Source organism: Polypterus senegalus, chromosome 14, assembly GCF_016835505.1.
Source record: "Polypterus senegalus isolate Bchr_013 chromosome 14, ASM1683550v1, whole genome shotgun sequence".
Taxonomy (NCBI): Eukaryota; Metazoa; Chordata; class Cladistia; order Polypteriformes; family Polypteridae; genus Polypterus; species Polypterus senegalus.
The window spans coordinates 99,404,362-99,432,357 of record NC_053167.1 but is presented as its reverse complement, the minus strand read 5'-3'; the positions used below and the strand labels follow the sequence as shown (position 1 = coordinate 99,432,357).

Below are 27,996 nucleotides of genomic sequence, written 5' to 3'. Positions count from 1 at the left end.
TGTGGCTACCATTTTCAAAAGGGAACACGTGTGTATTTCCCTGTTATAGAGTGTGTTGGGCTACTAGAAGCAGAAATCCTAGTCCACTGTCAAAGTCTAACTATTTGACATTAAATGGATTGCTCAGGGCTTATAGCAATGTGGAGACAACATATCTGTTATATTTCAGCCATGGAAGAAGGGGATAAAATCCATGTTTTACGTCCCTTTTCTTCTTTGAGCCATTTATTTATTTTAATGTTATTTTTTAAATTATCTGCTGTATTTTCTTTGCCTAGGTTATGTTCAATGTGTTTTGTGGCCTAGGTTATGTTCAATGTGTTTTGTGGGTGGTCTTTCAAGAGGAACTCCGCTCCTCTTTTAAAAACTGGAGGGTCTCCCACAATTCCTTACAATTTATTGTGAATGAGCTCTGAAAGTTGGTTAGTTCTTGTGTCTTTTACTGTGCTTTGTGATTTTCTGACTTTTAACTTTAGGTTCTAGTTTTTGACTTTGCTATTGGAGTTCTGTATTGAGGTTGCTTTTGAAATTGCCTTTTGTAGGCATTCTATCTCTTTTGTGCTGTTTGGAGCATCACAGTGTAACAAAGCCTTTTTGTCAAATAAATATTTTATTATTTTTACAAAGATCCTGCATTTACCTGTATATCTAGCTGGGGTTTGATGATAAATCCCTCAGTTAGCATATTTGGAAATATTTTTGGATCTCTTTAGTGCTTTAATCTCTAAGTTCATAACATTATTGGTACACTGCAAAATAATGCAGTTTTGAGACCACACTTGTGAGGTTATTCATTACCAGTATTTGTGCGGTCAAATTGTTTAATGAGGGTTTGAAGCAGAGGCAAAGGTGATCATATCTGCATTCATGTTTTTCATTTTTATTGACATAATATGAAGGGGATCCTGGGTTTGAACAGTATGCATATACTGTCACAGGTACTGAGTGCAGTTAAGCTCTTACTTGTATATGCTAATCAACATGTAACACTTTCCCGCTCACCTCAAAATGTCTGCCATCTAGAAGTTATTTTACCCGAAAAAAACCTCAGGTTTGGAGGTCTGTAGATGAATTTTACCTGTTTTCTGATAATGTTATCCTTTTACCTTAATCCGACTATTATTTTCTATGTATATATCTGAGGACATATTTTTTCCTGGAAGAAGATATTTGATCTTTGTGGGAAAGAGGAAAGGGTGAGAGCACTTCAGGTTATCATACTGAAGTGAAGGTGAAAATAGTTGTGAGACTGGTGATGAATAGACTGATTTGGTTATGCAAATCAATTTTCTGATAATCTGCACTCCCAGTTCATTACCATGGCCAATTGTTTTGTAGTTATAAGAAGCTGCAGTGAGGTTTCTCTGCAGAGTTGAAAGCCTTACACTATATATATAGTGTTAGCCATATAAGAGGCAGTAATGTTGCACAGGTGTTTTAGCTGAGGATTGTCACAAAACGAGACAAAGACAGATAAAGGTTTGGGGCAGCCACCCATGTAATTTGGTATCCTGGCTGCAAAAGTCGTTTTTCTCAAAATACCAGCACTGAATGCATACAACAGAGTCCAAAACAAGACTGTCAGAGAAGGGAAAAGGGGAGGCTTTTAAAGGGGGAGACAGGAAGTGAGGTCATAAGGATCGGGCACGTGTTCATCATTCATTGGATCAGGCCGGATGTGACATCAGGATGGCCGGAGCTGGTAAGGTCTGTCTCCATTGGCTCGGTCCCAGAAGTGACGTCAAGAGAGCCAGGTGGAGCCTCCCGGGCTTGGTCTACAGGGAAGTGAGAAGAGAGTTAGTGCACTCTGCCACATCCCGGCATGCCTTAGACCTGCCTTCACTCGAGCCCTTTAGCTGCCTCCCATGCGCACAGGATGCAGGATTTAGTTTTTTCACAGATTGCTGCAACTCAGCACACGTGGCCATATTCAGCAATGTTGTTACAATGATTTAAAAGTGATTTGTTCCAAGTTCATTTAAAATTGCTACAAAACACAATGCTGTATTTACATGAAACTCTAAAATTTCATTTGCCTTTAACTTAAACATGATGTCCTCAGTTACTCTCTTTCCACCATCTTTTAAATAAAAAAAGTGCCTCAGCATGCATTATAGGAAAGAATCATGTTTCATTTTGTTTGTTTGTGGCTTGGGAATAGCACATATTTTACCTTTTATCATTCATGCAAACAACATGCTGTAAATTTTATAGTATTGCAAGCTTTCAATGTACAATGAGCATGCAAGAGGACAATGGTACTGGATTTTAATGAAAATGTAAGGCACTGCCTTGATATATACAGTAATCAGATTTATTTCAGATTTATTATCTCATGTAGATAGTACAATTACATCATTATTGTACCATCCTTATGGTGGATAATGGAAATAATAAAAAAATTAGAAAGGGTTATTCTTCTTTAAAATTACAATAAAGATTTAAAAAATATCATCTTTAAGTGATGTTACAGTAAGAAAAGAAATAAGGTGTATCCCTGACTGCCACTTCCATTGTTTTGGCCATGGAAAACACCCTCACTGCCGCTCTGGTGTGTCATTTAATGCCAAAGCATACTGTCTCACTACTGTGACTTGCGCACTTTGGCTCCTTTCAGTCCCTTTCATTATTTGACCCTTCCAGCTCCAATAGCCTGCTCCAGCTCCTGTTTATTAAACCTTTTGACTCTTTGCATAGACAGCTACATGGGGACCACGCCTGTGAATGTCATTTGCCCTCAGCTTCTTTTAATTTGTATGAACTGACGTCCACTGACCTACGTACATCTGGATGGTATCAAAAACAAATTCTAAGTCAGTCACTTAAGTAAGTAGACATTCCAATTCATTGCCAAGAAACTACATCCCACGAGACAAGACAGTGAGACAACATTTAAAACAAGTTCACAGACATCTAACCTAGCAGTTGTTGGAATGCTTTTGGCAGACACGCTTCATGTGCTCCCAGCTCTTAAAACGACAAGCAACAAGCAGAACACGCAGCTCGCAAGCCAGCAGATGATCCAACTGCTACTCCTTAGCATGCGTTCAGCCAAATCCCCACCCACCTTCACAACGCGAGCGGCAGAGATGCGAAGTGGCTAAAGGACAGCTGCTGTACAGGCTTTTAAATGATCGACGCACAGCGTGACAAGCAGAATACGTAGCTCGCCAGCAGCAACAAGCCAGCAGATGATCCAACCGCTTCTCCTTAGTGTGCGTTCAGCTGCCCCCCTTCACAAGGCGAGCAGCGTTATATGTCCTGCGAGAAAGAGATTTAACCACGCCCAAGGCCGGAAATAAAGGAAAAGTACAGTATTGGTTTTACAAAATTTTTAAAGTAAAAGTGTAAATAATGCATATGTAACAATTCCCATGAAAATAATCTCTTTAAATTGTATATCTGGTAAACCAAACCCAGGGGTGGGCGAGCGAAGCAAGCATGGGGCAGAGCCCCCTAGTATGTATATACTGTATATATACTAGCAAAATACCTGTGCTTCGCAGCAAAGAAGTAGTGTGTTAAAGAAGTTATGAAAAAGAAAAGGAAACATTTTAAAAATAACATAACATGATTGTCAATGTAATTGTTTTGTCAGTGTTATGAGTGTTGCTGTCATATATACAGTATATACTGTATATATATACATACACACAGCATATATACATATACATATATATAAATATCTACATATACACATCTACATATACACATATATACATATATACATATACATATCTACATATATATACATATAAATACACATATCAACATATATATATACACATACATACAGACACATATATATACATATATACAGTATACAGATCTACACATATATATACATATCTATATATATATATATATATATATATATACACACATACATACATATATATATACACAGTGATCCTCGCTATATCGGCCGACTTTGTGGCTTCACTCCATCATGGATTTTAAATGTAAGCATATCTAAATATATATCACGGATTTTTGCTGGTTAAGCTGATTTCTGCGGACAATGGGTCTTTTAATTTATGGTACACACTTTCTCAGTTTGTTTGCCCAGTTGATTTCATACAAAGTGGCGCTATTGGCGGATGGCTGAGAAGCTACCCAATCAGAGCACGTATTACATATTAAATAAAACTCCTCAATGATATACGTTCGCACATTTCAAAGCTCTAACAGCCCGTATTGATTTTTGATTGTTTGCTTTTCTCCTGACGGAGGGGGTGTGAGCAGAGGGCTTCCCGCAGGCTTGTGCGTCTTCTTTTTGCCAACTCCAGTTTGTTTATTTTTAGAACCCTTTTGAAAAGAGAAGGGTCCCATGAAGCATTGAGTGCCGCTGGTAGCCACTTCATAAATTACAGAGTACAAACTGTAATTCCGTCCACCTTAAACGTTCTAACCTTCACACTCTTCAGCCTTTGTTCTCAATGTCTGATAAAGAAGCCGATTCCATCCCACCAAACGATGAACTTCTCTCAGCTCATGCCTGATTGAGTATCTGGGTAAGTGGAGTTTTGAGTGAAATAATAGATGTGTTGAACACGCATTTCATGTCTGTTCGTTCTACAGAATCTGTTAACGCATTGTTAAAACAGAAAAGTTTTATATTCTAGTAGTAGATAACAAAATGTGGCATAAACTATATATGTAGAAGCCGAAGTCCAAATAGCAAGAAACATTCACAAGAATAACACATTGACTTTATTCAAACAATAACTGCAGAAACAAAAGCCTAACATGCACATTGACACCAGTTTACTGAACTGACCTGGTCAATGACTAGCCTGCTTGGAATCAAGGTCGGTCGATCCGCCTCCGTTTAGTAAACTGCTCTTATTCTTACTGTTTTAGGATAAAGCATACATTTGATTTCAGTCTGTAAAGCGTGCAATTTATGATCCATGTAAAGGTTAGCTTTTATTCACTTCACCTCAGTCGCGTTCAGAATCAATCCATCAACCCCATCTGACACGGTGTTTCACAAAACGCTATAGCTCTGCAGTGTACCACGTGCTACTAAGCACAATCAACCCGTTCTGACACACAAGCTGAGGCCTCTCTATCTCACCGCACAGGAACATATTTGGTGTAGAAGTACCGTCAGGTGTATTCAGTTGATAAAATCATAGCACGAGAGGTGTTACTGCAAAATACAATGCGTAAATGTAGGAAGGCGGTCCTTGGTGTGGAACTGTTAATATTTGAATGTGATGATTTCTATAGCACGGAATGAAAATCAGCACTTAGATGCACCATGCAAGCTGTCATATCAATCGCCTACTGTAACTGTTTCTTTTTCTTGTTATACAGGTGCTTGCACTGTTTTGTTGAATGAAGTGTCCGCGCACTTTCTGGCATTACAGTATTTTTGAGCATGCCCGTTGAGCAGTATAAAAGTATTGAAAAGTATAACAACAACGGGCAGATGGGGAGTGTCTGATGATTGCATATAGCGCGAACTTACTGCTCTTTACTATTCTCTCCTCTGCGTGCCCTGGTGTACAAAAGAAACAGAATACAGACGCTAAGTTGCAGTGTCCAGATGCATACCTTCTTACCGTTCTGATAACATGACACTCATCCTATTACTACTGATTCTTTTATCATTTAGATTACATCATCCATATATGCTTATCTATTTTCATATGTATCTTAATCCATATCAATAAATACACAATACAACTACACTTACAAGATATAAGATTACAAATCACATCATATAATATATTACATCATACTTACATAATAAAGCTTTATATACACAACCATATATACTGATATTGATAAGATCACATTATTTTACATTCTTATATTCATCATATAATACAAATAATACTACACTAATATAGATACTATTAGTAATACTAATAATATATAATACAACTGTACTATATAACACAGTGACCTCCAGCTTATGTCAGACGGGTTTGCTGTATGCATCGTGGATTAAATGAACTATCAAATATTTCAGGATTTTTGCGATTGCTGATTTGTCTGCAGGACAATGGAATTATAAATTATGAACCTTCTACTCAGGTTGATTGCCCAGTTGATTTCATCAAAGGTGACCTAATTGCGGATGGCTGAGAAGCTACTAATCAGACGATGTACATGATTGAATACTCCTCAATGATATCGTTGCACTTTCAGCTCTTACAGCCGATTGATTTTGATTGTTTGCTTACTGTGCGGAGTGGTGTGACAGAGGGCTGTTTCAGAGGCTGTTAGCTTAGAAGATAGGGGCGCTCCTCTAAAATTTGCTGAAAGACTACCTTCACATTGATCCCTTCACTCTGGGCTTTATCATGATTCCGTTTACTAAAGCCAAACAGCCATATTGATTTTTGTTTACTTTTCTCTCTCTCTGATATTCTCTGCTCCTGACAGGCGCTCCTTTGAAGAAGATATGTTTGCATTCTTTTAATTGTGAGAAAGAACTGTCATCTCTGTCTTGTCATGGAGCACAGTTTAAACTTTTGACTAAAGGGTGTTATTTCATGTCTAGAGGGGCTCTAATAATGTTAAATCGTATTTAGAAAGTTGTAAACAGGTTTTCTATGCTCTAACTGCGAAAATATTCATAAACAAAGATTTATAAATAAAGAATCCTACTCACGTGGAAATTCATTTTATCTGTCTGGAGGCGGATTAACCGCGATAAATAAGGAGTTTACTGTATAACTGTGCAGAGAATATTTATAAACAGTGTGGGAGAGTTTCTAAGGGCTTAAAATATATAAAAATAACCATACAAACATATGATTTCTACTTCGCGGATTTTCCCCTATCGCGGGGGCTTCTGGAACGCAACTCCGGCGTGATCGAGGAGGGATTACTGTATACATATCTACATATATATACAGTAATCCCTCCTCGACTCCGCGAGATGTTCAACGCCGATCAAATCGCGGAAATGAAACCATATGTTTGTTTGATATTACATATATTTAAGCCCTGCTCTCCACTGTTATAAGCTATTCTCGCACATGCAATAAACGAATTTATCGCGGTTAATCCGCTCAGACAGAATAAATAATTTCCACTAATAGGAAGATCTAATATTTTCGCATGAGTTAGAGCATAGAAAACATGTTTGACCTTCTAAATACGTTTTTAACATTATTAGAGCCCTCTAGACATGAAATAACACCCTTTAGTCAAAAGTTTAAACTGTGCTCCATGACAAGACAGATGACAGTTCTTTCTCACAATTAAAAGAATGCAAACATATCTTCCTCTTCAAAGTGCGTGGGGAGCTGGAGAATGTCAGAGAGAGAGTAAAATAAACAATGAAAAATCAATAGGGCTGTTCGCAGCTTTTAAGTATGCAAGCACGCGATAAAGCTGCGACAATGAAGGATCAATGCTAAGGTAGCCTTTCAGCATTTTTACAGGAGCGCCCCTATCTTCTAAACAAACAGCTTCTGTGCAAACACAGAGAGAGAGAGTAAAGTAAACAATGAAAAATCATTAGGGCTGTTGCGCTTTTAAGTATGCAAGCACCGCGATAAAGCAGCGGCAATGAAGGGATCAATGTGAAGGTAGCCTTTCAGCATTTTTTACAGGAGCGTCCCGTATCTTCTAAGCAAACAGCCTCTGTGCAAAAAGCCCCTCTGCTCACATCTCCTCCGTCAAGCGCAGAGAACGTCAGAGAGAGAGAGAGGAGAGAGCGCGAGATTAAAGCAAACAATCAAAAAATCAATAAGTGTGCTTTTGGACGCACCTCGATAAAGCGGCATTTCTTAGAGGAGCGTCTGTATCCACTAGGCAAATAGCTTCTGTGCAAACAGCACCTCTGCTCACACCCTCCGTCAGGCACAGAGAATGTCAGAGAGGTGAGATAGAGGCAGAGACAAGCAAACAATCGAGCACCGCGCAGGAGGCATATCTTATAGTATTGAGGAGTTTTAGTTAATATGTAATATGTGCTCTGATTGGGTAGCTTTTAAGCTATCCGCCAATAAGCGTCCCTTGTATGAAATCAACTGGGCAAACAAACTGAGGAAGCATGTACCATAAATTAAAAGACCCATTGTCCGAGAAATCCATGAATCAGTGAAAAATCCGCAATATACATTTACATATGCTTACATATAAAATCCGCGATAGAGCAAAACCCGAAAGTCAAAGCCTTGATACAGCAAGGGATCACTGTAGTATATAGCAAAATCCTCGGCCGCAGCGACGAAATACTGCTTTTAAATTTTTACCAATAACTATCTGTTAAGGATCTCTTTGTATACCACGTTCAGCACTCCGGTTGTAATATGACCAAGCTGTGCTAGCTTACTGTTGAGAATGCAACATATAGTTTTGTCCAGGTGAAAAGCAATGTTGCCTCAAATCAATGGCAACCTTTTGTAGGGTCTGTCCCTGAGACTTATTACTTGTCATCGCGAAGCAGAGCCTTACTGGAAATTGGAGGCATTTGAATTGAAATGGGAGATCAGAGGGTATAACAGAGATCACGAGAAATACATTCAGAGTGTGGCTCTGCTGTTTTTTGTGTAGCTGCCTTCACACAGCTTCTCTGCTGCTTTATAAACGAACGCCATATAAGGCCGTCCTCTCTCCTTTGCGGTTCTGTACTGTTTTATTGTTCGTTTATTACGATTATTATAGTTATTGTGTACCTATTTGAGACTTACTGTACTTTACTGTTCAGGTACTCGTCTCCTTTATTTAATCCGTGGCTTCAATGCTATTTTTTGTTCGTTTATTACGATTATAGATATTTATTTATTCCCATCTTTAGCTGACTACCTGCCCATATATATGCTCCGCTGGTTTTTGTGAAGCAGCCTTTACACAGCTTCTCCGCTGTTTTATAAGCAACGACATATAAGGCCATCCTTTTCCTTGCTTCGCCAAGGAAGCTGCCTTTATTTTATCCATTGGTTCTCCGCTGTTTTATTGTTCGTTTATTACGATAGGGTGTGTCCCTGAGACTTATTACTTGTCATCGCCTTGAGGCGAGCCTTACTGGAAATTGGAGGCATTTGAATTGAAATGGGAGATCAGAGGGTATAATGGGGATGCGAGGGCACATTATTCAACAATGTATATTTCATAACCTTTTCATTTCCACAGCATCATTTTAAGTGTAACAGTAATATATACTTTATTGTCCTCTAAAGAGAAGTAGAGATGTTAGTTTTTGCCACTTCTTCATTCATTTATTTTCCAAACTGCCTTTCTTCCATTCATGCTCACGGGGGAATAGAACCTTCACTGTGGTAAACAGGAGTGCAATTCATATAGTACAAAAAACATCCCCTTACATTTCCAATAAAATATAGTTATGCATAAAAGCACATGTATACATTTTAAATGTGAAAGCAAAATAAATAGCTAATTTTGTATGAGTCTTACCCAGAATATTTTGCAACAAATCTTTAAATTGCTAATAAAATAAATAAATCAGTCACAGTATAACTAGATGTATATGCTGTGCTTCTTATTTTTCTATTCAGGCCCCATCAACTTCAACAGACTTGCACCACTGAGAAAAAAGAGCACTCTTGTCTTTGATTTACCAGTCTGAATCTTGCACTTGTAGCCAGATTTTTCACTCCTATAGTACCCCCTTCAAAACTTCCAAACCTTTTTTCCACAAATAACATTTTTGAGAGCCCCTAAAAGGGTAATGACAGCCCACCAAGTTTTTTCTGATTTGTTATTGTATTTATAATGCACATCTTCACGTGACTCCATTTTCAAGATTGTTCTGCAGTATTGCAGTAGCAAGTGGAACATTTCAAATTAACCACAGAATAAGCTGGGAATATTTTCTGTTAATTCTGAAAGAAATATAGAAATATTGCAAATGTTAAAGGACAGGCCTAATGTACTGTACATTAAATTTCATAGTTTTTCTAAATAATAATTATCATAGGTCAGTATCTCTAAGAGGAATGGTTGGTATGCAGTCTCAGTTTGACAATTAGGACCAATGGAACTCGGACATTAAAATCTGGCAATTTGCTACATTTTGCACAGGAAGATCATTGAAAAGAAGAAGCAGATTTTGAAGAAGCAAGATGAAAATGTACAGGGAATGCACATTGTACATTGCAGCTAAAGACAAACATGTCCTTTAATCAATAGAATGGAAGAGCATGCACCAAACCATGAATAGATGTCTACTTTTTAATTTCTTTTACTTTAGTTAGCTCTACATATTCTTGTCTGGAGCAAACCACTGTGTCGTCTTACTGAGCTGGATATAGCAGGTCACATTGTCTCCATAAAGCTTTAAAATATATAGCCTTTGACAAGATGACATGAGCACAAAAACCATTCTCTGGTACTAGGTAAACTTGTGTGCAACTTTGTTTTTGAACATGGTGTTTATTTCACATAGATCCTGACTACTGTAAAAATCTAGTAGCCATTTATCATGGATTTAGATAGGGATGGCTGTTCCCTCTGCCATGACCCTACAGGTCATTACTCACATGAGCATTGATGTCTCCCAGTCGGACTACAGTGTCAGTAGGTAGAACGTTTTTAAGCACCCACTCTACTTTATCTTCTCTGTCTCTACACTCTCTCTAGAGTTTCCCCCACAGGACAGACCCTGGCCAGATATGGGGATACTCACAAGCCCCTTCTACAAAGTTGGTGGATGAGAGCATTGCCTTAGTGCTATTTCAAGTTGCACAGAGGAAAACTTTGACATTTGTTTGTACGTATGCACCTAACAACTTACTGATTTTGTGTCTTTTTGAAAGATATTTCTGTTATTACTGGTGGTTTGGGATTAAACATCTTTTTATACATGTATGTAACCATTCGTATTTTTTTTCTTTACAGCTCCCAATTCTAGCTTCATCAGTTGTCAGCCTTTATTTTTTGGAGCTAACGGATGTCTTTAAGCCTGTGAACTCTGGATTTAACTGCAATGACAGAAGTCTGAGCATGCCATACATTGAGCCAACCCATGAAGTTATTCCATTCCTGATGCTACTTAGCCTGGCATTTGCTGGACCTGCAGTTACGGTCAGTTGCTTTCCCCTTTTGTCATGTTGTAGTTCATTTTTTGTAATATTCTTTATATTTCAGCCACATAATATCAATGTCAATCAATTCTAACATTTTTGTGGGCATCATCTGTAACATTTATGGAATAAAATTATAGAAATAATATTAATTTGTGTGGCAGTATATCACATTTTTCTGTATGACAAATGGTTTTATCTTTGGTAGGCTACTGTAAACCACTAACATTATCTAGTCTTTGATGTGTTTTTCTTCCCACAATTCAAAGGTTGATAAATCACTGCTCTATTTATGCCATTTTATGCATATTATATTTTATCTACTCAGTTGCCTTGTCTTCAGTATGATCAAGTGTAGTGGGATAGTCTACTCTTTGCTTTCACATAAAAAAGCTTTTCCATTCATTTTCAAGTATTAACTACATGTAGTCTACATATAGAAGGTAGTCACATAAATGATAGTATACACCAGATAAAATAATACAACAGTCACATTTTCAGTTTGAGCCTGCATGGTGTCATGATCACTGAGGGTCTTCTTTATAACTTTTAGAAGTTCTGATGGACCAGATTAATTAACTGCAGGACAGAGACTTTATGGATATGTACAGATTTGAAGTCAGATGCAGAAAAAGTTGATGAACAACATGTAAAAAGATCACAAATCAGATTTTAAAAAGATCAATAAGCTCATTGTTGTGCATAAAACAAGATTTGTAACACAGAAGATTCTAACAAGAAGAACACTTAAAATTAATATATATCACTGATTCTTTTTTTTTTTTCATTTTTCGTTAATGATTGGTTAAAGTGTAAAATATTCAGATATCTTTCATAATTGGATGCCATGAGGTCACATGTCATATAGCATTTGCAGCATGTAGTGTCACAGCAACCAAATACAATTAAATGGTGTTTTGTTTTACTTGGTAGAGTCCTCAGTGAGTTTACTTTCCCATTTTGTACTCTTTATTGTGTAGACGGTATCAAAGTAGACTTACTACTTACTACTGTTGATAAGGTATTGCACTTTAGCACTATTCAACACCATCCCTTCTACATCTGTAACACAGAGTAAAAGAACAAGCAAGAATTAAGTTACAAGTTTTAATAATGTATTATTGATAATATTCATAAAATAATAATGAAGCAAAGTACATGTGAATATTGGCAAACAATACAATCTGATAATGCTAGATTTCAGGCAAAATACAGACTTGGTAGTTATTCAAATATCTCTGGTCAATTCATCATTTCTAGTCAGCTTTCTTCAGAAAATGCCACATGCCTGTCATAATATGCATGTCAAGTTGTGCTCCTCATTGTGTTCCCTTCATGGCGATGGTGTCCGAGAGAGAGAAGAAGGGGTAAAGCAACCAACTTTATGCATTCCCTTTCCAAATCCTTTGTGCAACAGAGCATTGTGGTATAGAAAGGCCACTGACTCAAAACCAGTCGCAAACAGCCATACTTCAGACCAGTGGGTGCCCACACTGCCTTTTTACATCTGCCGTCAAGTACCGGTTTAGCTGAAGCTTGCCAACTTTCTGCCTGGGATGTCTCATAGAATGTCCTGCACTAAATCCGCTTGCCAAACCTTAAGCACCTCCCCCAACCCTGCAATGTATTTCCTATCGTGAGTCAGTCCTAATGACTCGGGGTGTTGGTTAGTTTGTCATGAAAGTACACCAAGCCTAATGAAACACTAAAATTGCAATTTGTATGTCTAGCTTACAAATAAAGAAATACAAAATATTTATCAACTTTTATACAAAATATCACTCTGCCACAAAAGGTATTGCCAGTGAAAAGCAGGTGCACAAAACTGAAGCACTCTTAAAAAAAAATGACATCTATGGCATCTATAAAAAAATAAGCACCAAAGATGGCGGCTTTCGTACCACCACGTAATAAATGATGAAAAAACAAAAAAAAATAAAAAAAAGAATTGTATTTGCATGGTGTTAGACTTCTTTCAATAAAATATAGTATGTAGCTTTTAAGCTTTTCCTGCTTGCCTACAAACTATGGTTTTCCTGACATGTTTTTAAAGATTATGCTTTCTTTTTATTTTCTGCTGTATTGTTTGTTTGTGGTGTTTTAAAGCCTAACCTATTTTAATTGCTTTTATTTCCAAAAAGATACAAACACTGAACATTCAATTAAACTACTTCATATTGTTAATTTTTTAAGAATGCATGTGTTTTCTGAAAAAAAAACTTTTATTTCACTTATGCTTTTCAGTTAGCAAATTATATTTTTTAGGTTACAATATACAAAGAAGAAGAACTCTCATGCATTGCAGTATAACATTATATTTAGCCTGACTCCTACTTCATGGTTAACTTTTTAAGAGTAAATAACTGGCAAAAGGTACAGAAAAGCAAAACATCAGAAGAGGAAGAGTCTCTTTGTCTACTTTAGTGAAAACAGGAAGATCAACTCTCATTAAGCTGTGCACACTGAACAAGGGGGCTCCTCTGGATGATTCCATATGACTTGTTTTAAAAAAGGGCCCAAACTCTGGTGCTGAGCAGCAAGAGTCAAATGTATAGCAGATGGCTTTTTCATAGATTAGTCCCAATTTAGTTTACCCATTCAGTATGCATATTAGTTGCTAATAGATCAATACTATCACCTTCATCTTCCACCACAGCGGTGGGCTGGCGCACTGCCCTGGAATTTGTTTCTGCCTTGCGCACTGTGTTGGCTGGGATTGGCTCCAGCAGACCCCCGTGACCCTGTAGTTAGGATATAGTGAGTTGGATAATGAATGGATGGATGAATCTTCCAACATTGAACACACACACCAAATCCTGCCCTGTGTCTAACACAAACACTCTATTAAGAATTGCTATATACTGTATATATTTACCACCATTCTGCTGTTTTGGATTTAGCTGGCTATGACACCAAACATTATTAGAGGGCATGAGTTCACTGGAAGGATGAAAGCCATCTTACTTACATCAGAACCATATGCTGTATCATTGTCTGAACTTTATTTACAAAGAATCTCTGTTTGCTTGGCACTGTAGGAATGGAAAGAAATGTAACTTTGGTTAATTAATTATCTGTCTTTCCCTTCAGCAATGCCAGTAATTAATTAAATAATTTGGTAGGAGGTTGTTTCTAGCCGTTGGACTTATGTCTAGGTAACTGAAGACCACATGTTTTTAATAAACAGAAAAATAAAAATTTATTGTTAAAGACAACAATTATAGAAATACGATAAATGCACCGTTTTTTCTTTCAGAGTGCAGGGTGCAGTAGGTCATTTTGGAAAGTGTAAGAGCAGAGTGCCTCTAACAGTTGCCTCAGTTCCCTCAGAATTCTCTCTATAATCCAGTGAGGGCCTAGTGATGTGGTTGCAGCTAGTTTATGAATAAATATGTAACTTCTCATGATTGGATTAAAGTTCCTTCCATTTACAAAATCAGTACCTTCCCTTAGGCATGTTATTTTGCCCATCAGAATTGTCATTTGTTTAATTATAGCCCTTTGTCCTTGAGAGTCTATTTTGCGTCTTCCAGCCTGAAAGGCCTCTTCAAAGATGTTAGCTCAATTTGCTACAAAAAGGACATAGCAGCACTAGGAAAGGTCCAGAGAAGGGCGACTGGGATCATTCCAGGACTACAGGGGATGAATTATGAAGAAAGATTAAAGGAGCTGAGCCTTTTCAGTTTAAGCAAAAGAAGATTAAGAGGTAACATGATTGAAGTGTTATGAAGGAAATTAGTACGGTAGATTGTTATTTTAAAATGAATTCATCAAGAACATGGTGACACAGTTGGAAATTTGTTAAGTGTACATTTCGCACAAATAATAGGAAGTTTTTCTTCACATACAGAACCATAGACACATGGAATAAGTGACCAAATAGTATGATAGACATTAAGACTTGAGGGACTTTCAAAACTAGACTTGATGTTTTTTTAGAAGAATTAAGTGTATAGGACTGTCTATCATTGTTATCAGGCTGGTCTTGGTATGAAGATTTCAACCACTTAGCTTGGAAGGTTAGTGGGGGTTTGGTGCAGCTGAATTTCAGTATCCCTGTTAAATCTGCTGTCTTAACAGGCCTGGTGCGCTAATAAAGCAGAATGGTCAATCCCAAACCTGCCCATACAGCATCTAAAGAATGACTTCTGACTCATACCTACAAGAAATAAGACTTAATCTGCTTTATTAGATCAAGTTGGTCACAACTGTAGGTCCATCAAGTACCAGTGTTAATTAAATTAATTGGTAATTTATCCCATTTATTTGTGGTTCTCTGGAAAAAATACTTTCTATTGTTTTTGCAAACTTTGCTCATCCATCTTTGACTCATGTTCTTTTGAAAATAAACAGCTTAATAGCAATATGTCTTGTACAATTTATTACAATTGTGTCTTGCTTAATGATGATGACATATGGTTAAGTCGTTGTTTGTTGATTTTTGCTGCTTTGACTTTGCATACAAGGCACCACATATGCATCACTGCATTCCACGCACCACCAGCACACAGGGATGTGCCTTTGAGTCATTTTCACTGCCATCTAACCTGACATAACCTACCCTAACCCTGTTAAGCTAACCTAAATTCAAGTAACCTAGCCTTAACATTATCATAATAATTACATAAATTAATAATAATTATTGATATACAGTAATAGTAATATATTAATAAAAATATTAATACTGTAATACAACCATTTAAGATGGCATTTTGCCATTGTTTGATTTCATTTATTGTATCTGTATGGAAGTGACATTGTTACTCTGAACATTGTTAACTGAGTCATAACTTTAAAAAAAGGCAATTTGTCAGTTATCAGGGTTTAGCTATTAATAACCAATATTTTAAATATATTTATTTGAAATAGCTAGTTTGAATCTATGCCTTTTATAAATTATTTACAAAGGCATCCTATTTCGTGATGTCACTTTAATTTGGTGTCTAGTTATTATATCCAACTATTTAGGACAAGAGTTGGCCAGAGCTTCTGTTCACTGATGTCATAGTATATACATGTATCCTGGCAAATTGGGCACAAGACCTGAACCTGCCTGAACTAGGCACCGCTTCAACATGCAGTGAGATGGAAGAATGGCAGTCCACTAAGACTGCTAAGAAGGACCATAATTAATGTTTTACTAATAAACATGCAAGGGGCCAAAGGCAGCCTATCAATCCTCAAAACCAGAAAGACCAGAAGTCAAAATCAAAAACCCAGCCAGAAGTGAAATGTCAGAGTAAACAAATGTCAAACATACACCAAAGACTTTTTTCCTTTATAAATGTCCCCAATCTTGGACACTGTGGTTACAGGCAGTGGTGGCTTATGAGATGATATAACTGAGCAAGATTCATGGAATTTTCCTAGCTAGAAACAGATTGCTGCATCATAGAAACTAAGCTACAATATAGCAGCACCCATGGAAAAACAAAAGTTAAATAAAATAACTATAAGTCATTTGCAAAATATAAACAATGCTAGGATAAATATGGATTCTCTGATCTCCAAAACCCTAAATACATAATTTTGACTTTGAGTAAATGTTTACAATAACAAGAAAAAATTACTGAAGTCACCAATTAAACTAATTTGCACATTGTTAAAATATGGAAGGAAAAGCAGTGTACCTGAAGAAAATGTATGGAAACAACATTAGCATGTATGAACTCCAGGCTGGGATTTGAACACAAGACTCCAGAGATATGAATCAATATAGCAGGATAAACATCCATAGCAATTATATAAATCAGGTATACTGTTAGAGGCAATACCAGTCTCTAATCATTAGATTAAATAATGTGGTATACTGTACACTACATTGTCTCTAGATACTAGTAGCAATTACATTTCCCTTTTCCACATTGAAATGAAATTCTCTTTAATTTGTCTGATGCTGACAGTAAGTGTCATGAGTGGTGACCTGCAAAATTAAGGTGGAGACTTCATTGTCGGAATAACTCAAAGCAGACACAGTGGAAACAGTAAAATATTTCATGTGCACCTCTTGGCTTTCATAACTAGCAGCTCCAGTATAACAAACTATAAATTTGCCAATAATGGGAAATTAATAACATTGTGACCTTATATTCAGTCTGAGTTGCTTACCCTGAAACTTAATGGTTGATGTTTAAATTTCCGCTTGTCATGACTGAGCTTGTGGGAGAGTTAGATTTCATATTTTACTTGTGTTATTCTATATATTTTTTAAACGATTATTTTAAATACATTTTTTTAATAATGATGCCATACCAATTTCTCTATTGTTTAATATGGATGACACTATTCATTGATTCATTGTTTTTTGCTGCGACCATATTGTTATCAGCAATGATGCTCATTGTCCAGCATACCACTTGACAGCAACAGGGTTGTGATGTCAACATGGAGACTTTTCAAAAGGTGACATGCAATATTTGATGTTCACATTTTGGATAAAAACAACAGAAATAAAAATGCAGTTAGGAATTTTGTTTTGTTAGGAACTCAGTAACATTAGTACCCTTAATGTTGTGAATATTTTGACCTCAAAGTCAATGTAAAATATTGTATTCAGGTTTCTGCCAAGGATGAGTTCCTGATTTTAGTTTTGTTTATATTTATCAATGTTGTTTTATTTTTGCAAATAGTTGTTGCTTTTTTTAACAAAATTACTTTTATTAATTGCTGCTATGATTTATTATCTTTATGAATTTTTGTTGAACTTTATCTTTTTTCCCCTGGGAGTTATTTTTTCTTTCCTTCCATTTTAAAATTGCATAATTAATTTTCAGTTTCAATTTATACTTTTATTTTGATTTGGCATTAGTTCATTTGTATATTCATTTTGTTTTGGAAATCCCATAATCATCTTGTTTTTAATGAGCATTTCCATTTTGAGCAATGACTAGGGTACCTGTTATTATGGGGCATGTCCTGAAGGTTGTACTGCATGAAGTTACTGGTGTTATTATAGTATGGTGTTATTTTAGTCACCACCAGGTCTCCTTCCATATACAAGTTTGTAGCTAACCTCTCTAAATGTATCTCTTGCTTTCTAGTTTGTTTGTCCTTCAGTAGTTAGGAATTTACTCTTACTCTTTATTTGATAATAATCTTTGATTTATTCATTGGGCATTATAATTTTGATACTTTAAATTAATTTACAGTTTTGATGTCAGTTAGTCTTCTGGTGGATGTTTCATCATTCGTCTCCTGGTCTTATTACTAAACTACCCTTGTGCCCTGCCTATTTCACCTGTGCCAAAATAAATTGTGCTTTGTTAATATTTAATTATTTTTATTATGTTTTGTCTTACTGCAATGGACTAGTGCCCTGTCCAAGGATTGTTCTAGTACTTGCGCCAGATGGTTGTTGTGATTATCTCCAGTTTCCCATGGCCCTGCCCTGGATAAGTGGGTTTTGAAAATAAATGGATGGATGGCACAATGCATATTATGTCTTAATTGTTTTGCAATAATTTATTTTTCTTTATTGTCCCGTTTTCTTGTCTTGTGGTTGAGTTCAAGAGGCCTGAGTTGCACACTCATTTTTCTCCTTTCCCTGAGGTTTTGTTATTTACCCACAATTAACTACTCTGAATTTTTTTTTAGGTCATTTGTTCTAGGGTTTTTCCCTGTTTTGGAGTGGCTTTTTTTTAGTTGGCATTTTCTTCTCATTAATTATTGATTACCTGCAATGTGGCTTTTGTCTCAACATTAATTATTATATTAATTGTTTAATAAGTTTCATTTTTCTTTTCTCAAATCCTTAATAATTCCTCTTTGTATTAGTTAATTTATTTAGCCTTTCATTTTTGAACACATTTTTTAGTTTTCAGTGCTCATGGTCTTTTCCTTTTTCCTTGAGAACAAGTTATACCAGTTACAGGTTTTGGTACTTTATACTTTGATTTCTCTGGCTTTTGTAGTGCACAGTTTACTAATTGCTTGTGTATTCCTGTTTTCTTTATCTCCATTATTAGAAGAGGTCTGATACACAACAATATTCCTTTGTGAGCACAGTTTAGTAATATGAAAATAAAATATCAATTATTAAAATACAAGTATTTGATTTTTAACTTTAAATTGCATTAGAATTTGTTAGACTTTCTTTTTATTATTTAACTAGCAAAATACCATTCGCAAGATGGCGAGAAGTAGTGTGTTAAAGAAGTAATATACATATCCATACATATACACATACTGTATACACATATATATATACACACACACATATATACATACATACATACATACATACATACATATATATATACATACATACATACACACACATATATACACACAAATACATATATATATATACATACATACACACACACACATATAAACATATATATACATACATATACACACATACATACATACATACATACATATATATGTATATAAAGTCATATATCATTATATAAAGTCAGCGCCAGAATATATAAAGTCAGCTGGAATATATAAAGTCAAAAGTTGAATATATAAAGTCATCGCTGGAATATATAAAGTGAAAACATGAATATATAAAGTCAGCGTTGGAATTTATAAAGTCATTCCTGATTATATAAAGTCAACATCGAGTATATAAACTCATTCCTGAATATATAAAGTCAAAGTTACCATAATTCTTAAATCCTGGACCTTGAAGTAATTTAAAGCTAGTTTATGAATAAATATGTAACTTCTCATGATTGGATTAAAGTTCCTTCCATTTACAAAATCAGTACCTTCCCTTAGGCATGTTATTTTGCCCATCAGAATTGTCATTTGTTTAATTATAGCCCTTTGTCCTTGAGAGTCTATTTTGCGTCTTCCAGCCTGAAAGGCCTCTTCAAAGATGTTAGCTCAATTTGCTACAAAAAGGACATAGCAGCACTAGGAAAGGTCCAGAGAAGGGCGACTGGGATCATTCCAGGACTACAGGGGATGAATTATGAAGAAAGATTAAAGGAGCTGAGCCTTTTCAGTTTAAGCAAAAGAAGATTAAGAGGTAACATGATTGAAGTGTTATGAAGGAAATTAGTACGGTAGATTGTTATTTTAAAATGAATTCATCAAGAACATGGTGACACAGTTGGAAATTTGTTAAGTGTACATTTCGCACAAATAATAGGAAGTTTTTCTTCACATACAGAACCATAGACACATGGAATAAGTGACCAAATAGTATGATAGACATTAAGACTTGAGGGACTTTCAAAACTAGACTTGATGTTTTTTTAGAAGAATTAAGTGTATAGGACTGTCTATCATTGTTATCAGGCTGGTCTTGGTATGAAGATTTCAACCACTTAGCTTGGAAGGTTAGTGGGGGTTTGGTGCAGCTGAATTTCAGTATCCCTGTTAAATCTGCTGTCTTAACAGGCCTGGTGCGCTAATAAAGCAGAATGGTCAATCCCAAACCTGCCCATACAGCATCTAAAGAATGACTTCTGACTCATACCTACAAGAAATAAGACTTAATCTGCTTTATTAGATCAAGTTGGTCACAACTGTAGGTCCATCAAGTACCAGTGTTAATTAAATTAATTGGTAATTTATCCCATTTATTTGTGGTTCTCTGGAAAAAATACTTTCTATTGTTTTTGCAAACTTTGCTCATCCATCTTTGACTCATGTTCTTTTTGAAATATAAACAGCTTAATAGCAATATGTCTTGTACAATTTATTACAATTGTGTCTTGCTTAATGGTTAAGTGCGTTGTTTGTTGATTTTTGCTGCTTTGACTTTGCATACAAGGCACCATATATGCATCACTGCATTCCACGCACCAGCAGCACACAGGGATGTGCCTTTGAGTCATTTTCACTGCCATCTAATCTGACATAACCTACCCTAACCCTGTTAAGCTAACCTAAATTCAAGTAACCTAGCCTTAACATTATCATAATAATTACATAAATTAATAATAATTATTGATATACAGTAATAGTAATATATTAATAAAAATATTAATACTGTAATACAACCATTTAAGATGGCATTTTGCCATTGTTTGATTTCATTTATTGTATCTGTATGGAAGTGACATTGTTACTCTGAACATTGTTAACTGAGTCATAACTTTAAAAAAAGGCAATTTGTCAGTTATCAGGGTTTAGCTATTAATAACCAATATTTTAAATATATTTATTTGAAATAGCTAGTTTGAATCTATGCCTTTTATAAATTATTTACAAAGGCATCCTATTTCGTGAGGTCACTTTAATTTGGTGTCTAGTTATTATATCCAACTATTTAGGACAAGAGTTGGCCAGAGCTTCTGTTCACTGATGTCATAGTATATACATGTATCCTGGCTAAATTGGGCACAAGACCTGAACCTGCCTGAACTAGGCACCGCTTCAACATGCAGTGAGATGGAAGAATGGCAGACCACTAAGACTGCTAAGAGGGACCAATAATTAATGTTTTACTAATAAACATGCAAGGGGCCAAAGGCAGCCTATCAATCCTCAAAACCAGAAAGACCAGAAGTCAAAATCAAAAACCCAGCCAGAAGTGAAATGTCAGAGTAAACAAATGTCAAACATACACCAAAGACTTTTTTCCTTTATAAATGTCCCCAATCTTGGACACTGTGGTTACAGGCAGTGGTGGCTTATGAGATGATATAACTGAGCAAGATTCGTGGAATTTTCCTAGCTAGAAACAGATTGCTGCATCATAGAAACTAAGCTACAATATAGCAGCACCCATGGAAAAAACAAAAAGTTAAATAAAATAACTATAAGTCATTTGCAAAATATAAACAATGCTAGGATAAATATGGATTCTCTGATCTCCAAAACCCTAAATACATAATTTTGACTTTGAGTAAATGTTTACAATAACAAGAAAAAATTACTGAAGTCACCAATTAAGCAAATTTGCACATTGTTAAAATATGGAAGGAAAAGCAGTGTACCTGAAGAAAATGTATGGAAACAACATTAGCATGTATGAACTCCACACACAGAACATCCAGGCTGGGATTTGAACACAAGACTCCAGAGATATGAATCAATATAGCAGGATAAACATCCATAGCAATTATATAAATCAGGTATACTGTTAGAGGCAATACCAGTCTCTAATCATTAGATTAAATAATGTGGTATACGGTATACTACATTGTCTCTAGATACTAGTAGCAATTACATTTCCCTTTTCCACATTGAAATGAAATTCTCTTTAATTTGTCTGATGCTGACAGTAAGTGTCATGAGTGGTGACCTGCAAAATTAAGGTGGAGACTTCATTGTCGGAATAACTCAAAGCAGACACAGTGGAAACAGTAAAATATTTCATGTGCACCTCTTGGCTTTCATAACTAGCAGCTCCAGTATAACAAACTATAAATTTGCCAATAATGGGGAAATTAATAACATTGTGACCTTATATTCAGTCTGAGTTGCTTACCCTGAAACTTAATGGTTGATGTTTAAATTTCCGCTTGTCATGACTGAGCTTGTGGGAGAGTTAGATTTCATATTTTACTCATGTTATTCTATATATTTTTTTAAACGATTATTTTAAATACATTTTTTTAATAATGATGCCATACCAATTTCTCTATTGTTTAATATGGATGACACTATTCATTGATTCATTGTTTTTTGCTGCGACCATATTGTTATCAGCAATGATGCTCATTGTCCAGCATACCACTTGACAGCAACAGGGTTGTGATGTCAACATGGAGACTTTTCAAAAAGGTGACATGCAATATTTGATGTTCACATTTTGGATAAAAACAACAGAAATAAAAGTGCAGTTAGGAATTTTGTTTTTGTTAGGAACTCAGTAACATTAGTACCCCTTAATGTTGTGAATATTTTGACCTCAAAGTCAATGTAAAATATTGTATTCAGGTTTCTGCCAAGGATGAGTTCCTGATTTTAGTTTTGTTTATATTTATCAATGTGTTTTTTATTTTTTGCAAATAGTTGTTGCTTTTTTTAACAAAATTACTTTTATTAATTGCTGCTATGATTTATTATCTTTATGAATTTTTGTTGAACTTTATCTTTTTTCCCCTGGGAGTTATTTTTTCTTTCCTTCCATTTTAAAAATTGCATAATTAAGTTTCAGTTTCAATTTATACTTTTATTTTGATTTGTCATTAGTTCATTTGTATATTCATTTTGTTCTGGAAATCCCATAATCATCTTGTTTTTAATGAGCATTTCCATTTTGAGCAATGACCAGGGTACCTGTTATTATTAGGCATGTCCTGAAGGTTACTGCATGAAGTTACTGGTATGGTGTTATTTTAGTCACCACCAGGTCTCCTTCCATATACAAGTTTGTAGCTAACCTCTCTAAATGTATCTCTTGCTTTCTAGTTTGTTTGTTCTTCAAGTAGTTAGGAATTTACTCTTACTCTTTATTTGATAATAATCTTTGATTTATTCATTGGGCATTATAATTTTGATACTTTAAATTAATTTACAGTTTTGATGTCAGTTAGTCTTCTGGTGGATGTTTCATCATTCGTCTCCTGGTCTTATTACTAAACTACCCTTGTGCCCTGCCTATTTCACCTGTGCCAAAATAAATTGTGCTTTGTTAAAATGTAATTATTTTTATTATGTTTTGTCTTACTGCAATGGACTAGTGCCCTGTCCAAGGATTGTTCTAGTACTTGCGCCAGATGGTTGTTGTGATTATCTCCAGTTTCCTCATGGCCCTGCCCTGGATAAGTGGGTTTTGAAAATAAATGGATGGATGGCACAATGCATATTATGTCTTAATTGTTTTGCAATAATTTATTTTTCTTTATTGTCCCGTTTTCTTGTCTTGTGGTTGAGTTCAAGAGGCCTGAGTTGCACACTCATTTTTCTCCTTTCCCTGAGGTTTTGTTATTTACCCACAATTAACTACTCTGAATTTTTTTTTAGGTCATTTGTTCTAGGGTTTTTCCCTGTTTTGGAGTTGGCATTTTCTTCTCATTAATTATTGATTACCTGCAATGTGGCTTTTGTCTCTACATTAATTATTATATTACTTGTTTAATAATTCCTCTTTGTATTAGTTAATTTATTTAGCCTTTCATTTTTGAACACATTTTTTAGTTTTCAGTGCTCATGGTCTTTTCCTTTTTCCTTGAGAACAAGTTATACCAGTTACAGGTTTTGGTACTTTATACTTTGATTTCTCTGGCTTTTGTAGTGCACAGTTTACTAATTGCTTGTGTATTCCTGTTTTCTTTATCTCCATTATTAGAAGAGGTCTGATACACAACAATATTCCTTTGTGAGCACAGTTTAGTAATATGATAATAAAATATCAATTATTAAAATACAAATATTTGATTTTTAACTTTAAATTGCATTAGAATTTGTTAGACTTTCTTTTTTATTATTTAATAAATCCTTTGAATTTAAAGAACACTGTTTTGCTTTTGTCCTTTTAAGCCAGAGGTTCAACATTCCATCTCCCTTGAAGCACATTATTGTGTATTTTTGATTATTTAAATTGTTTTTGGAATTGCTAAAGCTGGAGCCTCAATTTCAGCCTGTGTATGCCTTGAAGACTGCCATCTGAGTTTGGTGCCAGACAGCTTTAGCTGGTGCCTATTTTGGAGGCAGAGTCTGGCTCTGGTGATATTTTTTGAGGCCTGAACCCTGCCTTTGCCATTTTCTGTGCTGCAAATTACAACAATAGCCAATGACATAAAACTAAGTATTGTGTACTTCCTCATTGGCTAGGATGGTCGATACAATCAGATTTTGTAGTGTGTTTTCTTTGTTGCTTTAATTTCTAGATGGTATAATATTTGTTTGCTGGCTAATAGAGGAACTTTTTTGCTGTGGTTTGGCTGATTAAGTTGTCTGTTAACTTGAATGTTCTTTATGGATGGATGCATGGTCTCACTGTTTAACTGAGACTTTTGAATTTCCTTCTGTCTCCATAATATCAATTGTCTTGTTAGGAAGGTTTCCTTGAACCTAATTTTAAGGATTCTTACTAACTTGTACAGATACAAAGGAAAGTGCATCCTGACTAGCAGCAATACAGTCTATGAGCCCTGCAGTAAAAAAAAATTCAATGAGAGAGTATTTAGGCATCATTGCTTACATCCTAGTCTGTTCAGAAAATCTTAAATGACAAGACCATATATAGTATTTTACTACATTATAAAGATGTTTGGTTCTTACAGTTGCATACAAATTAATTTGTGGAAAGGGAGGTTTGTGCATAATGCATAATTTCACACTTATGATGTTCACTTTGCAAATCATCAGGTGTTAGATTTGAATGTTCACTTTCAAAAAACTGGAAACAAGTGTACCTACTTTAAAAAAAGTCTGACTCTACCTGCCATAGAGAAGTCTATAAAGTAAAACCAAGTCATTAAAGAGAACAAGAAAAAAAATCTTTACCATTTACAACCATTAGTTCTAAAAATACATTCTTCTATTATATTCATCTAATCTGCGCCCAATGATTTAGAGCAAGATCTTATTTCATCAGCAGTAAGCACAATTTTTACTAAGTTGCTTCTATTAAGCCAGAGCTGGTCAGTAGTAAGGAGTAATGGTGCATCAGTAATAGGAAGCTGTGGAACAATTTTGTTTTCAGCCAAAATATATTCATCCATTTTCCAACCCGTTGATGTCTCTCATTACTCAACCTGCATGCTGCATAATAAAAGGTTACAATAATCTATCAATTAGACCTTAATATAAAATGAAAGTCTGCGGTGGGCTGGCACCCTGCCCAGGGTTTGTTTCCTGCCTTGTGCCCTGTGTTGGCTGGGATTGGCTCCAGCAGACCCCCGTGACCCTGTAGTTAGGATATAGTGGGTTGGATAATGAATGGATGGATAAAATGAAAGTTCCATTGTTTTAACATACAAGCCAGCATCCCATAGCATTTTTAAAGATGTTGAATGCTAATTTGAAATGAACCTTGCCAAAAATAAAAGAATCATATTGATTTGTCATTCTATTAACAGTGTACTGAGTAACCACAGTACTTTTCCAAAAATGTTTTTTTAATTCTCATTTTGTCTCTGTTTTTCATGCAAATAGAAGATAGAATGAAGAAGTCTTTAATCTTCATCATCAAGACAAAAATAAAAACCAGATAGCAATCTAACAGGTTCATCATTTCCAGAAAACCCACCCATAGTGGAAATCATTCATTAATATTTCAGTTTGAGGTTGCATGGTGATGAGACAATTGATAATATAAACAACAGGAAGCCACTTAATTTTGAAGAGCTGAAATAATTTGTGGGAAAGATTCACACCACACTTGATTGATATGGACTAATACTGTGCATATAAAAGAACAACGGTATGTTTAACACATTTGTAAGTTGTAGTGAGACATTGAATGGGTTTCTAATGCAACTGAGGAAGGTAGCTTACACTCCTTATTTGAATCATATGGTACATTCAGCCAACTCAGGTTTAGAGTATGTAAACAAACTGCTCCCAGCACTCATGCCGCAGTGGCCTCGTGGCAGGGCAAAAAATTTATTCTCCATCCAAGCCTGGATACCCATGTACTGTATATAAATAAAATGTGTATGTATATGTATATGAATCAAATGCTATTTTTCTTTTGCCTATTGTGTTTTATTTATAATTTAATTTATTATTAGCTCATTCCTTTATTTAATTGATTCTCTAGTTATATGCTTGGGTGCTTTGTAATGCAGCTTGTATTGTGTTTTGTAAAATCAAGTTTGATTAATTTCTGCTACATGACAGAAAACATGGAAGGATCTTACATCATGGTAGCTCAGATTCACATTAAAATAGAAATTCTCACAAAAGAAAAAGAATCATATCTATTTGTGCTATGGAATATGGAATTCTGTCACAACCTAAATATACACAGATATGTTGATTAGAGACTTTAAATTAACATGATATGAAGAAAATGTGTATTTAAGGAAAAGCTTAGTGAAGGAAAGGAAGCTTACAAAGCTAAAATAGAAAACAAACTTACTCAGAATAACATGAGCAATGTCATTAATGGACAAGGTATAATTACTGGCCTCTATCAGTCCAATTATCAGGTGCTAGGAGGGGATGTGGACAAAGCTAACACCCTGAACCTGAATCCTGAATTAATTTTTTAATAGATTTATCCTGCCGCTGCCACCTTCTTCCAATTACCAGTCTCCCCACACCATCCCTACTAAATGAACAACTCCTACCACATCAGCAGGAATGGCCAGTGACATGTCCACCTCTATCCATCTGTGTGGACTGTCCATAACTGAAGAACAAGTAAGGGGACAATTAGGGGTTCTACACACAGGAAAAGCTATGGGACCAGATGATGTCAGTCCTCAAGTTTTTAAGGTCTGTGCTGACCAACTTTGTGGTGTCTTCTGACACCTCTTCAGTCTGTTCCCAAGGCTTAAGAAACTGCCACTGCTATGGAAAACATCCTGCATTCTTCCTGTTCCAAATAAGCCCTGAGCCTCTTTACACTTGCGTCTTCCATCATGAAGAACTTTAAGAGGCATGTCCTGGAGTATATGAGTCCTCTTGTGATAGACTACCTGGACCTACTGCAGTTTAGCTATCGGACAAAGATTGAAGGGGAGGATACCATTATCTGTCTACTCCACAAGGCTTATCTTCACCTGGATAAAGCTGGCAGTACTGTGAGAATTGTTTTGTTTTTTTTATTTCTCCAGCACCTTCACTATCATCCAGCCATTTCTGTTAAGGGGTGAACTCAAAGTTGTGCAGGTGGATGAGCCTGTGGTGTCCTGGACAATAGACTATCTGTTGGGCAGACCACAGTTTGTGACACTGATACAGATGGGAGCAACACTGGAGCAGTCCTGTCTCCTTTTCACTTTACTCTTTTACTGTACACCTGACTACAAATATAACAGCAGGTCACATCACTTGCAGAAATTATTAGATGATTCTGCACTTGTGGGGTGTATTGATAAATGTAATGAAACAGGGGAGAGGAGTCAGGTGGAAAAGTTTGTTTCTTTGTGCAGAGAATAGTCAGTCTGCATTTTAACATCAG

General features: G+C 35.6%; 1 protein-coding gene across 2 annotated transcripts in view; it reads left to right on the top strand.

Moving 5' to 3' along the window:
• The window catches only part of LOC120514937 (2-lysophosphatidate phosphatase PLPPR4-like), a 201,362-nt gene that overhangs the window by 47,756 nt on the left and 125,610 nt on the right, over positions 1-27,996 (top strand). Inside the window, exons 1-2 of one of the 2 annotated variants that reach the window (XM_039735595.1) lie at positions 10,618-10,699; positions 10,828-11,013. In XM_039735595.1, coding sequence (XP_039591529.1) covers positions 10,933-11,013 — 81 coding nt within the window. In that variant the 5' untranslated portion in view covers positions 10,618-10,699; positions 10,828-10,932. Of the gene's footprint in view, positions 1-10,617; positions 10,700-10,827; positions 11,014-27,996 lie in introns of those variants that run through there. The other variant, XM_039735594.1, reaches the window with a different exon arrangement.